Source organism: Schistocerca gregaria, chromosome 6 (genome assembly GCF_023897955.1).
Source record: "Schistocerca gregaria isolate iqSchGreg1 chromosome 6, iqSchGreg1.2, whole genome shotgun sequence".
NCBI lineage: Eukaryota > Metazoa > Arthropoda > Insecta > Orthoptera > Acrididae > Schistocerca > Schistocerca gregaria.
In genome coordinates, this window is record NC_064925.1 from 81,134,216 (window position 1) to 81,148,294 (window position 14,079).

The window sequence follows — 14,079 nt, forward strand, 5'->3', positions numbered from 1 at the left end:
CCTCTCCAGCATAGTATACAGGATGTAATGGCTTTATTCACCTTGCACTTCACAACATACAGCATCTCTCTCTCTCTCTCTCTCTCTCTCTCTCTCTCTCTCTCTCTCTCCCCCTCTCCCCTCCCCCCACTTTTTGTACATGTATAATGATCAGATAGTTGCAGTTATCAAGGAAGACAGGGGAAGGATCTCATTCACAACAGGTTTAGAATTGCAAGAATCTTATCACAAAATAAAGGGTTGTAGACACAATGAAGTGGTTTTATAGTATCAAAATATAGTACTCTCACAACATAATTTAGAATCCACAGACAAGTTCAAAGTTATTGTTTTTAAGTAAAAGTGAAATCACAGTTCATTTGCAGACTTCATTCCCCAGTTGGATGCAACACCAGCAGTTTGTACATGTTCAATCACTTGTGCATTCAAAATCCGATGGATTTCACGACATCCCTCCAGTGCACACTCTACCACTTCATGGAAACTGTCAATATGAAACCTCTGTGACATCTCCATTACAGCTATCTGAAATTTAAAAAAAAAAAAAAAAAAAAAAAAAAAAAACAAGGTGCTGTTACTGAACTACAACAAATAAAAGTGCTAGATAAACTGAAAATGGACTACAAACAAACTGATTATTATTATTATTATTATTATTATTATTATTATTATTATTATTATTATTATTATTATTATTATTATTATTATTATTACTGAAAATGAGGATATCTACCAAAGCAGGTATATACAGAAAATATCAGAAGTAATGGCAAAGCCAAGTTTAATCTCCAACAAATGAATGAAAACATGCTAATGAAAAAAAATAATATTTTATTTCTAGAGAAAGAAGTCCACGGCATCACAGATTATAGAGATCAGAAAAGGACTGAAAAGATCAATATTAGGGAACTGGAAATAACAGAAAGAATAAAATACTAAATTTAGGAGGCTTACAAGACAGAAAATGTAAAGACTAAGGAAAAACATGAAAAAAAAGAAGACAATGTGTGGAGAAGATGAAGAAGTACTGCAAACAAAGGAAACAGCAAAGAAATAAAGAAGAACTGAAAATGCTACATGATACAAATTGGTTAATACGAAGATAAAATAAATAACTACTGTTGTTTTTCATGAATGCTTATTTCAATGGCAACAAAATTTAACTCTAGAATGGAAACTTTTCTTCCTTCTCAATAATGCAATTCTCAGAATATGAAAGCAGAGACTTTTACCTGGCCAGATATTGGCAAAGCTGCAATTGTAAGATTACATCCACCAGAAATTTCTTCCACATGGCTTATGTCAACCATTGGTTTATTGTTACTCGCTAGAGTGGCTGAGCAAGATATCATGTACTCCTTCATGGGAATACCAGCATCAATTAATGCAAGAGTAGCTGCATTAACACAAACACAGTAGTTCCCACCATCAGCCTGCAGAACCTGAAAAACGAATACTTATAGAAAATATTAAAATAGCAGTAACTCCTGGATGCAAATAATCCATAAAAATGAGGACAACACAGATGATGAAGCCTGGATTTTAGAATTTGATCCTTAGACAAAGCGGCAAAGTGAGGAGTGGCACACTGAGACATCTCCTCGACTGAACAAATGAGCAAATCAAAGATTAAAACAACGCTAATTTGAAACTTCCTGGCAGATTAAAACTGTGCCGGACCAAGACTCCAACTCTGGACCTTTGCCCGTGAGGAGGGGGAGTGAGTCATGCTTGGGTAACTCAGTTGGTAGAGCACTTGCCCGCGAAAGGCAAAGGTCCCGAGTTCGAGTCTCGGTCTGGCACACAGTTTTAATATGCCAGGAAGTTTCATGTCAGCGCACACTCCGTTGCAGAGTGAAAATCTCATTCTGGAAATGGTGATTTGGTTTTTTGACAATAGTGATATTGTACATACAGAATCTGTTCCTCCAGGACAAACTGTCAAACAAATGTTTTACAAAGATGTCCCTGAAAGGCTTAGGAAAAGGTTGAATCAAGTGAGACTAATGACAGCACCCATATTACCTCAAGAGGCATCCCTGTTGTTGCACAGCCCCTATTCACCTTTGTTAAAAGTACATCATTTAGGAAGTCTGTGGATAAATGCTGAGGTAGAAATTACAGGCGCTGAATTTTACTAGTATAGTAAAACCACGCAAAACCACTGAGCTGACTACAGAGTGTTTACTCCTAATGGCATCTGTGTAATCCAGTCCTTCATAGAAGTGAAACTGAAATACACTAGCAGCATAAATGCACGGTATATGTAGCGCACCAGTGTGTTCATCAATGTGGAACAATGTTCTCACTCATGAGTACACAATAATATGCACCTTGTTCTACAGGTAAACTGACAGAGTACAAGCTAATCTAGGGTTGGTCAGAGTGGACGTCTGACACCAACTCCAACCTGCATCAACATTCACTGCAGATGCTTAGAAGTGGTCCTGTTTTGAGTGCATTTTTTTGGGCTAGTTTCTGAGGCAATGTATATCACACAGAGCCTAATTTCTAGGTACAATCTGGAAAGACCAAGGCCCTCTAAAATTAAAAAATGAGGCTATGTTTGAGAAGTTGTCTGACTAATGCATTGCTTTACAAGATGATTATAAGGAGAAAAGCATTACCTCAGAGCCCATGTTATCTTTGTCAAGTGACAAACTTTTTAGATGTCCATTTCAATCTTACAAAGCCATTGAGGTGACAAAAGCAATTGTCACATCTCTGATTGAGCAAGTCATTTCCATACCTCAACCAAAATATTACCGCAGGTACTACAATCTTAATCATTTGAGTGCCGGTGGTTCCGCCACAATCCACTATTTCATGCTTTTCGTTTTTAAGTACAAGTGCCTGAAGGATGAAACCACCGATGTTGCAAAAGCTCTGAATCATGTCTCAGAGTGTTAAGAAGGGTATGTGAATGGCTGGTTGCAAAAATTGGAGAACATTTTTGTCTCCTGTAGCATTGCATTGATGCTCCAGTCGTATCACAAGTTGTAGCATGTTTTGTTGTTCAGAAAATGTGCAGCAGCAACTGTCACATTTTTGGACCAAACATGCATGGATGCTTCTTTGTTTGCAAATGATTTCACTGTACATGCAGCTTCCAATACCACTTCTTGCAGAGCATGCAGATTATCAGCAACAGATACAGATACATCAGAGAGGGCATGTGAGTAATCAAATGTATATATGTAATTCTGAGCTTTCTGAAATGGAAAAGAAGGGAACTTAATAATTTAAAACCAAATCCTAAGTTTCCCTTTACTTGCGTACCATAAAAAAAACCTAGAAGTGAGTAGTTATTTTATATTTTAGGTTTTTGCCAGGTGAGCTGATAATAATGTGAGCAATTATGATGAACTCACCCAGTTAGGAAACTTAGAAAATTGACATAGTTCAACTTGTCAGGAAAGAAAACTAAATCATTTTAAAATGATGCACATTAGCCACAAGATACTGTTGGTGGATTTTAATACCTACTCCAAATTTTTCTTTTGTTCCTTTACTGCTTGCTAAATATACAGATTGAATAACATCGGGGAGAGGCTACAACCCTGTCTCACTCCCTTCCCAACCACTGCTTCCCTTTCATGTCCCTTGACTCTTATAACTGCCATCTGGTTTCTGTACAAACTGCAAATAGCCTTTTGCTCCCTATATTTTACCCCTGCCACCTTCAGAATTTGAAAGAGAGTATTCCAGTCAACATTGTCAAAAGCTTTCTCCAAGTCTACAAACGCTAGAAACCTAGGTTTGCCCTTCCTTAATCTAGCTTCTAAGATAAGTCGTAGGGTCAGTATTGCCTCACGTGTTCCAACATTTCTACAGAATCCAAACTGATCTTCCCCGAGGTCAGCTTCTACTAGTTTTTCCATTCGTCTGTAAAGAATTCGCGTTAGTATTTTGCAGCTGTGACTTATTAAACTGATAGTTCGGTAATTTTCACATCTGTCAACACCTGCTTTCTTTGGGATTGGAATTATTATATTCTTCTTGAAGTCTGAGGGTATTTCGCCTGTCTCATACATCTTGCTCACCAGATGGTAGAGTTTTAACTTAATCAAATTGCTAGGCATTTTGTAACAATGTTGATGCAAAACATTAAATGCACAAATAATAAATTAAGTGTTGTGGGGGAAATACATGTAGAAGAATAAATGTGAATTTTAAGCTAAGAATTTTATCACGGTATTGCAAAGCCGAGGATGGGAAAAAATAAAAATCAGGATAAGGATCTGGTCATCTGCAGCTTATGGACACTTTGCACATACACCCATACTACAACATTCAAAACATAAATATCACTCACAGATTAGGCATTAGACCAGTTCTGACTGCTGCTTACAAGGCACTGTGAGGAGCAATCTACAATTGTGGGATGTGTTCAGCTTGTTGATAATGCTTCCAGCCATTATCATCAGTAGATAAAACATAATGGTCCCACTATGCTGCTTTATTCAAGCAGCTCCTCATTTGGTCCCACAAGGCTGAGTGGTCCCCATTCTAGACCTCCCTAACCCAGATCAAATCTGACAAGACACCGGGAATCGAACCTGGATCCTTCTGCACTGAAGGGAGCAATGCTAACAGTTTGGCTATGGAGGCAGTTGAACAGTATATTCTGTCACTTATTGAAGTCCAGTCTTCTTGCAACAAGAGATCAGATGGCAAAAAACTTACACAACAACAACTTGCAAAAAATCATGTGACATTCCTAGCCACATAATATCTGCATTGATGTACCACATTCTTTGCTATTAGCCAGAGCTAGTATCTCTTGCTCTAAGTGAAACACTGCCTTGCAATGATATAATGAAAATATGCTGCTTATGTATGTGGGTTGTTACTTTTATACGAGGGTTGTTGCAATGGTGCACGCTACTTGCTACCTCGGTTGTGTATATGCCACAATGGACAGAACAGGAGCTTACTGCAACTGAAATGCAAACCAATATCAAGACAAATCAATGCTCAGATGATTCAGGCCCAGCCTCAAGTCATACAAAGTCCAAGGAAAAAGGAATGGCTGAATGGAAGTTTTGTTAAAGTAAGAGAGAGTGAATCAAAGTTTTCTTTACAGATTTTGCATTTAACCTTAATATTTTTTGTGCACACATGTGCATGCAGGTGTGCAGGTGAAGTATTTTAACAATTAAAAGGACCACCAGCAAAGTTCTGAGACAAAAGTAGAGGGGTAAGAAGGAAAAACAAAGAGTGAAGAAGAGATGAGGAAAGGAAGATGTAGTAGGTGAAATAAGGCGCAGTATAAATGTTCTAGGAGTGTGATGCTAGCATGGGGGCAGGGGCAAAAGATATCTAACAGGGAAAGCTGACACTGACTTTGGGGGCATCTAACAAGGAGAGGTCCCCAGCAGTAGGACTGATTGTTTGAAACCATTTACCAGTAATAAGATGGCAGGGGAGGACAGAATTTCATGTGATGCCCTATAGCATTAGAAAAGAAATGTTACAAGGACTCATAGCATAGTGGAATGGTTGTAGTACATGCCTCATATGCAGGAGATTGTAGGTGTAAATCTCATCAGGTGCTACAATTTTTTTTTTATTTTTCAATCTTTATCAAAATTACTTAAGTCGTTTTTTATTCAGTTAATGGGTTTTAATGTGCATTTTTAATTTTTATTCCTTGTTATGTCATTTTAACGACCATGATAACTTTTCAATTGCTCTCATGTTTTCTTCCTAGCATTCTCTTTCCAGCTGGAATCTTTGTGTATGGGAATTTAATTATATAATTCTTTTTATTTATCTATCACAATATCCAAACATTTGGGAATGCCAATGTACCAGTTAAAAACCAAAAGACGAAAATCTATTTATATGTGCATTTGGTGACAAAAACACAATTTTCCTCACAAGATGTATGTTTTCTTGGATGGCAATCACCATACAAACATTTAAAACGAATTCTTATTGCACTATGGAAAAAATAATGCAGATGAAGATTTAAATGAAAGAATGGATTATAAGCAAAACTAAATTCAAGCCAAATGGGGAACAGAAATAATGAATAATAAATGCAATAACATTGTTGTAAATATAGGATGATGAAACAGAAGAAATTAAATCGATGTTAATGAATGGGTTTAACTAAAATCACATGGACAAAGATTCTATGTGCAGAAAGAATTGTAGGAAGAAAAACCGAGAGCAACTGAAAAATACGATGATAAAAATGACATGGCAAAGGAATAAAAATGATAAATTACATTCAACCAATGAACTGAATAAAAATAATTATCAAAGTCATTTTGATAAAGAGTTAAAAATGAAGAATTTCACAGCACCTCATGGGAGTTGAACCCATAACATTTGCACTTGAGGCTTGTATATCCATTATGCTACGTAAATAATCCATATACAGTTCATTTTTTTAAAGCTGTAAGACATCGTGCGAAAGCTCAGAATTTGTTTCCTTAAGTTACTCACAAACAAGGGCCCACCAAGTTAATACTTGCAACCTTAACCTGGATCACCGTATAGATGGTTTCAAAATGTTCATTCCACTGCTGGGGACTTCTCCTCGTAAATGGCACATGTTTTGAAGTAGCTGAACTCTATCACATTTTGTCAGGTAGCTTGTATGCTGTGCAACAAGTTGGCATTTGGCTACCGCTTTACTAGTGACCATTCATCTGTGTGGATAGTTCGTTATGTAGTAGTTGTAATGAAGTTTACATGTTCTTTGTCTGTTTTCACAGGTGGTGCTGGTGCTGCCTCCTACAGAGTGAAATGCTACATAAGCGCTGGAATATTTTTTGTCTGGTAACATTATCAATATGAAAGTGCCAGAAGATGTTCAGTGAAGCATTTTACACTGCAGACCTGTGCATAGGCTTCACACAGTAACATAGCAGCACAGCCCACATTGACTTTTCTTCTAAACTTCTAAAAAGCTGTTAACCTCTCGTTATTTTATCTGCTGCCATGTACAAATGATCTGCTGTCTAGTGGCCAAGACAGGACACAATTTCATAGTATTAAATTGTACATATACATAATATGAAGTTTATTTGATTTTTATTTTTTAACTGAATTTTAATAGAGCTGCAGCTTTCAAAAACAAACTAATTAGGAAACTGAAACACTTAAAATTAACAACTCATGTGTTAAGATTAGAAAACAATATTATGAAAAGGATAGTTGCTACTCACCATATATTGGAGATGCTGAGCCGCAGACGGACACAACATAAAGACTGTCAGAAAGCCTGGCCTTAGCAGCCAGAGTGTGTGTATGTGTGTGTGTCTATTTCCGATGAAGGTCTTGTTGGCCGAAAGCTCACTTTCTGACGGTCTTTTTTGTTGTGCCTACCTACGGCTCAGCATCTGACCTATATGATGAAGAGCAACTATATTTTCACAGTATTGTTGCATTCCATCCTGGATTTTCCATTCTAAGATCAGGAAACAGGAAGGTAAGGAAGAATTTAAATTTATACAATGCCACTACCAACACTGTCCAGGAGGGAGTACCAGCCTTTCACTCCTGGGCAGCCATCAACCCACCAATCACTGAGGGCAAGGACCTCAGCAATAATCTTTTGGGTCTGTAGCCCTCAGATGGTGTGGTCCTACAAACAGGTTATGTTGCTCTACACAGCAGCATTTCCACTTTTTTTTGAGTCAGCCAACTGAAGTTGTCAAGCACGGTGATATACATGATCACAACACCACAACAAACTACAACTACTTTTGAACATGAACAAAATTCAAAAGGACAGGTCGATGCCCATACATTAATGGTTTGATTTGGCTTCATAAACTGCCATAATTTATACAAATACCTAAGGAGATTGATTTTTATACAAAATTAAAACCTTTTCTGATAGAAAAATGTTTATATTCATTCAATGAATTTTAAAACTGCTTGTGAAATGAATCAGCAGTGTGTCAGCCATAAACTAATAAATATACAATATTGACATAAGATGCAATATTTGTAATATGTAGCACTTTGTTAATGTCATTATTATTTATGATTTTGTAAAAGCCATCCTTGTGCTGGCATCAAGTGAATAAATAAAGATTCAAGCACAAGATTTATCTACATCTACATGACTACTCTCCAATTCACATTTTAGTGCTTGGCAGAGGGTTCATCGAACCACAATCATACTATCTCTCTACTATTCCACTCCCTAACAGCGCACGGGAAAAACGAACACCTAAACCTTTCTGTTCGAGCTCTGATTTCTCTTATTTTATTTTGATGATCATTCCTACCTACGTAGGTTGGGCTCAACAAAATATTTTCGCATTCTGAAGAGAAAGTTGGTGACCGAATTCTCGCCGCGGCGAAAAACGTCTTTGCTGTAATGACTTCCATCCCAATTCGCATATCATATCTGCCACACTCTCTCCCCTATTACGTGATAATACAAAACGAGCTGCCCTTTTTTTGCACCCTTTCGATGTCCTCCGTCAATCCCATCTGGTAAGGATCCTACACCGCGCAGCAATATTCTAACAGAGGACGAACGAGTGTAGTGTAAGCTGTCTCTTTAGTGGACTTGTTGCATCTTCTAAGTGTCCTGCCAATGAAACGCAACCTTCGGCTCGCCTACCCCACAATATTATCTATGTGGTCTTTCCAACTGAAGTTGTTCGTAATTTTAACACCCAGGTACTTAGTTGAATTGACAGCCTTGAGAATTGTACTATTTATCGAGTAATTGAATTCCAATGGATTTCTTTTGGAACTCATGTGGATCACCTCACACTTTTCGTTATTTAGTGTCAACTGCCACGTGCCACACCATACAGCAATCTTTTTAAATCGCTTTGCAACTTATACTGGTCTTCGGATGACCTTACTAGACGCTACATTACAGCATCATCTGTGAACAACCTAAGAGAACTGCTCAGATTGTCACCCAGGTCATTTATATAGATCAGGAACAGCAGAGGAACACCTGGGGAACACCTGATATCACTTCAGTTTTACTCGATGATTTGCCGTCTATTACTATGAACTGCGATCTTCCTGACAGGAAATCATGAATCCAGTCGCACAACTGAGACAATACCCCTTAGGCCCGCAGCTTGATTAGAAGTCGCTTGTGAGGAACGGTGTCAAAAGCTCTCCAGAAATCTAGAAATACGGAATCAACTTGAGATCCCCTGTCGATAGCAGCCATTACTTCGTGTGAATAAAGAGCTAGCTGCGTTGCACAAGAGCGATGTTTTCTGAAGCCATGCTGATTATGTATCAATAGATCGTTCCCTTCGAGGTGATTCATAATGTTTGAATACAGTATATGCTCCAAAACCCTACTGCAAACTGATGTCAATGATGTAGGTCTGTAGTTAGATGGATTACTCCTACTACCCTTCTTAAACACTGGTGCGACCTGCGCAATTTTCCAATCTGTAGGTACAGATCTATCGGTGAGCGAGCGGTTGTATATGAGTGCTAAGTATACCTGTACATTACCCAGACAATCTTATTTTAAAAGACATTCCAAAAGTCGGTGCAACAGCAAAATAAATATTAACGGATTATGTAAAGGTAAACTAATCCAACAAGTTATTGATTGAATAAACACTTTCCATGTCCCACAACTGGAGAATCAAACACATATCCAATTATTTGACCTATGTCCTCAGTGCCCCACATATTTAATGCCTGTTTTGAGAGAATGAGGTAGAAACTGTTCAAAATATCAGCATATACATGTACTGCAAAACTTATTTTAATGTTTTTCATCTAGTGGAAAATGAGAAATGTGTTTTAAAAATGTTCAAAATATCCTCAATACACTGAAACCTTTTTACGAACATCCCCAAAACATTTCTAAACAGTATATACACAATGTCGGGCAATAAATTTCCCTCATTGTTTCCTAAACTGCAAGAGAGTAGCTGGAGTAAGTCAGTACCATTTGATTCCTTTTAAATGACAGAAAAAAATGTTACGGTTTACATTTCACATTAACGGATTTAATAAAACTGACAACATAAAATATGCATTATTATATCTGCAAATAGCACATTATAAAAATTAAGAAGCAACTGTGTAATGTTTATCGATATAACAACACCTGTCTTCAGTACTTTGGCCACTTCTGTGCAAGTGCTACTGTCTCAGAAGGAACACCTACTACGAAAAGTACACCACTGCAAATTCCATGACCACAACAAAGCGGACAGAGGATCCCACTAACAGGTTAAGTGAGAAGCGGCTGCTGTTAGCCAGCAGTAGCAACTTCTCTGAGGCTTATCCCTATTTCTCACCAGAGTTGTCTCTGTTTTCCAGATAGACTTGTGGCCTGCACATAGTACTTTCCACAACGGCAATGTTTACAACCACTGAGTAAATACAAAAAATAAAACACTAACAACCACAATCACAAATGGGATACCCATTAATGTATACCTCTACAAAAACATCAATCTGGGATCTCGGGTAGAGCTCTGTTTTAATTGCCGCCTGCAGAGCCTGGCGCAGATGTTGAGTCATTTCTTGAGATTTTCTGTCACCTCTGGGCCTTCGTTTACGTTCACCAGTGCTGAATGTTGCCATACTGTACTGGCAGTTGACATACACCTGGTCATGTATGGCTTTTGTTTTGCTTCCTCGAATCTGGAAAGTCAAACAATAAACATTTTACTGCCTTTGTAGTTATCAGGATGTAAGGAATGGGATATTTAATATCCAAGACTGGTTCTCCTATTATTAAGATTTCTGATATGTTACTCAATAAACACAACATGAACTAATTCGGACACATGATCAGTAGAGTCACCCTCCAGATGTAATTAGTACACTAGATGTTAACCAGTCAAGGCTCGCCATTACCTGTCACGGAGCGGAAGGCGTAGGCCCATCTTACCAGTGTCCCTCAACCACTGTACCATGCCAATTCAGTCAATAAGTGATCTACCTAACAGTATGAACACAAACATTTAGCCAGCATGAACATAACAATGATATCAGATAAAAATATTCAGTCCACTCGGGATTATTTCACATGAAATCATGCAGTGGCCATTGCACTCATATCAAAGATGTTTGTGAAAATTTGGTTAAGATCACACACAATGAAAGAATTTTAAAATATTTTTTCCACACGATTTTAATCAGATCTACAGTTAGGAGGCAATTCCAAAATGTGAGTAAAAAAAAAAAAAAAAAAAAAAAAAAAAGTTCAAACGGCTCTGAGCACCATGGGAGTTAACATCTGTGGTCATCAGTCCCCTAGAACTTAGAACTACTTAAACCTAACTAACCTAAGGACATCACACACATCCATGCCCGAGGCAGGATTCGAACCTGCGACTGTATCAGTTGCGCGGTTCCGGACTGAACCGCAAATGTGAGTCTTTTTCACAAATTGTCACAGAGAGACAGTAGCTATATAAAAGAATTATTAAAATGTTGAAGTTATACATGTACATATTTCCTATCTACAATAAATGTCATTTCTAAAGCTGCTTCACCGAAATTATAAGTTTCGGTATCTTAATTTTTGTTTTACGTAATGCCTACTACCATACTGATCAACATAAAAAATGAGAAACACATTGTTCTCTTTCTTGCTAGATCAAACACTTCTTTAATAAAATGGTAATGACTTACCTCAAACGGCTACATACCAATACATGAAACAAAAAGAATCACAAACAGGCTGCACTCGCACTGTGGGACTGTGTGTGTGTGTGTGTGAGAGAGAGAGAGAGAGAGAGAGAGAGAGAGAGAGAGAGAGAGAGAGAGAGATGCAGCGGCTGTGAATTGGCAACATTACTATAATTGTTCTTACTCTGAGCATGCTACACAGAGATCTCTGCTATGCGAGATTTAAAGGAATTTTTTGCCATAACACAAGTATTAGGGATCACATTTAAACTTGTCATCAACTCTTTCTTGCTTCTCTTTACAGATTATTCGTAATACATCTTTGACTGATTAGAGCATCAGTAAAAGTTTAAATCATCTAGTCCTTTACTGCAACAACTAGCAGTAGCAATGTGATTGATTTAATAGACATGTCAAGTCTGAATCTATCTGACACTGAATTACTAAAGTATCAGTGAAATGTTGACAGTTTTTCTTCTCCTCTATGGCTCTATTTGGAAGCATTTCAAGACAGCTTCATGAGACTCTAAAGGAGTGTGGTAAAAAAACTGCTATGGTTTTTTTAAAGTTGTTTCTTTAACTACAGCAAGGAATAGTCTTGGACTTATCCCAGGTACTAAGTGTTGTACAACGTCCTGTGCAGTCATTCTATTTCCTACACTAAATAGATTGCCAGGGACGGATGTGGGGTTGGGTGATTTTGGAGAGGGGACCAGACAGCAAGGTCATCAGTCCCATTGGGTTAGGGAAGGAAGTATAGTGTGCCCTTTCAAAGGAACCACCCTGCCATTTGCCTGAACCGATTTAGGGAAATCAAAGAAAACCTAGCATATGACCATTACTGCCCACTTCTGGGGTTTGCAGGTTATTGCTTGTTAGAAAACAAATAAACCGAGGATTTGTGAAATTAAGACTCGTTAACTGTAGATCACAAATACGACATATCACATACGAGTATCATGTTTCTTGTATACACCTATAACGCAATAATAGCCTACAATTTAAATGACAACTGGATACATAGGCAAGTTGTCATTGATGCCCTCATCGACGATAGCAAATATTTGTAGATCTTGGTTTGATTTATATTTTGAAACCCGAGTGTAAGTGAAATAAGATATAAATTTAACAATAGTTTTCAAGTGACAACTTCAATTTACAGCAAACATTGTGAGCATGGAAATTTCGTGTGCAACTGACAATTATTTATTGAGTGCAAGAACGAGTCAGGAAACATGTCATATATATTCTTACTTACCTCATGTGGACCATAGACCGCTGCCAGCACTTTTGTGTTGCCTTGTTCCAAATATGCACTACCATCAGGCTGACTGAAAACACCTAGCTTGCATTTAATAACTCTTAGTTCATTCGGCTTGCGGCCGTCTAAACGGTAACCTTCTTCCGACAGCAAATTCATTGTTTCTTACAATGAATATTTTTACGACTTCAAACAAAACTCTCACGAATATAGATTCAACATGTAACACATCACTGTATAACAACACATATTAAGCACGACGACTGGTTTGTTTGTGGCGGATAAACTGTACCACGTGCTGTTACTTCGTCTGCACGACAGATGACTAGCGTTGAATTTATAAACAACTTACGCGCAAAGTTGACACTTTGGCGCGGTGGCTGACGGGAGCGACCATACAGGCATTTCCGGTTAATCCATAGACCCTGACGTATAGTTACGGCTCAAAGGGAGCCGGCGTTGCCCCAGATTAGGTTTGGTGGGACATGCGAATTTCAATGATATTTACAAGGCGTGCAACACTAAGGCGGCCGATTTTTTTAAATTTCTGCTAGCAAAAGCATTCTTAGTGCCATGGAGGGCAGGAACTAGGGTAAACACAGCAGTTAACTTTTTATCGACATTATGTAGTTCATGAAGTAACGGAATGCTCTCATAATACAAATATACATATTTATTTTATTTTGGATTAAATCTCATACAGGTATTTCATACAATGAAACTGTAACTGTATGTGGCAAAAAATAACGTGATAGAAATAACTGTTTACTGCGAAGTCGTAGTTACTGCAATAACTGCTCATCTGGTACTAGCAGCTATGTCAGTAACTGCCACTGGTAACTGCCAGCCAACAGTGCCTCGCGCTATCTGTTTACCGAAGCTTGTACTTAGCTTCGCGTCGTCTGAGATCTGACTATAAAGGAGAGGGATAGACCAACTGGAAGGTGTTCTATACGTCATGGAAATAACTGTGGGACTGCGCGCCATACGTTCATAGAACTGTGTACTACTCTCTCTCTCTCTCTCTCTCTCTCTCTCTCTCTGTCTCTCTCTCTCTCTCTCTCTCTCTCTCTCTCTCCCTCCCTCTCCCTCTCTAGTCACTACTTTCAGCACAACCACAAACAAAGGTGGCGTCAGAATAGTAAAGGTATTTCACTTATACGATCGTGTCCTTGAGCCACCGTGCTGATTGACAACTTAGTTTGGAAGGGTAG

General features: G+C 38.1%; 1 protein-coding gene across 1 annotated transcript; it reads right to left on the reverse strand.

Moving 5' to 3' along the window:
* Nucleotides 1-233: 233 nt before the first annotated feature.
* On the reverse strand, nt 234-13,253 carry LOC126278570 (exosome complex component RRP41). Its single transcript, XM_049978774.1, has 4 exons — nt 12,863-13,253; nt 10,405-10,611; nt 1,233-1,442; nt 234-525 (listed from the first exon to the last, which is right to left on the reverse strand). The coding sequence occupies exons 1-4, from the start codon at nt 13,022-13,024 to the stop codon at nt 349-351; spliced, it is 756 nt and encodes a 251-aa protein (XP_049834731.1). The 5' UTR covers nt 13,025-13,253; the 3' UTR covers nt 234-348.
* Between the last annotated feature and the right edge of the window lie 826 nt (nt 13,254-14,079).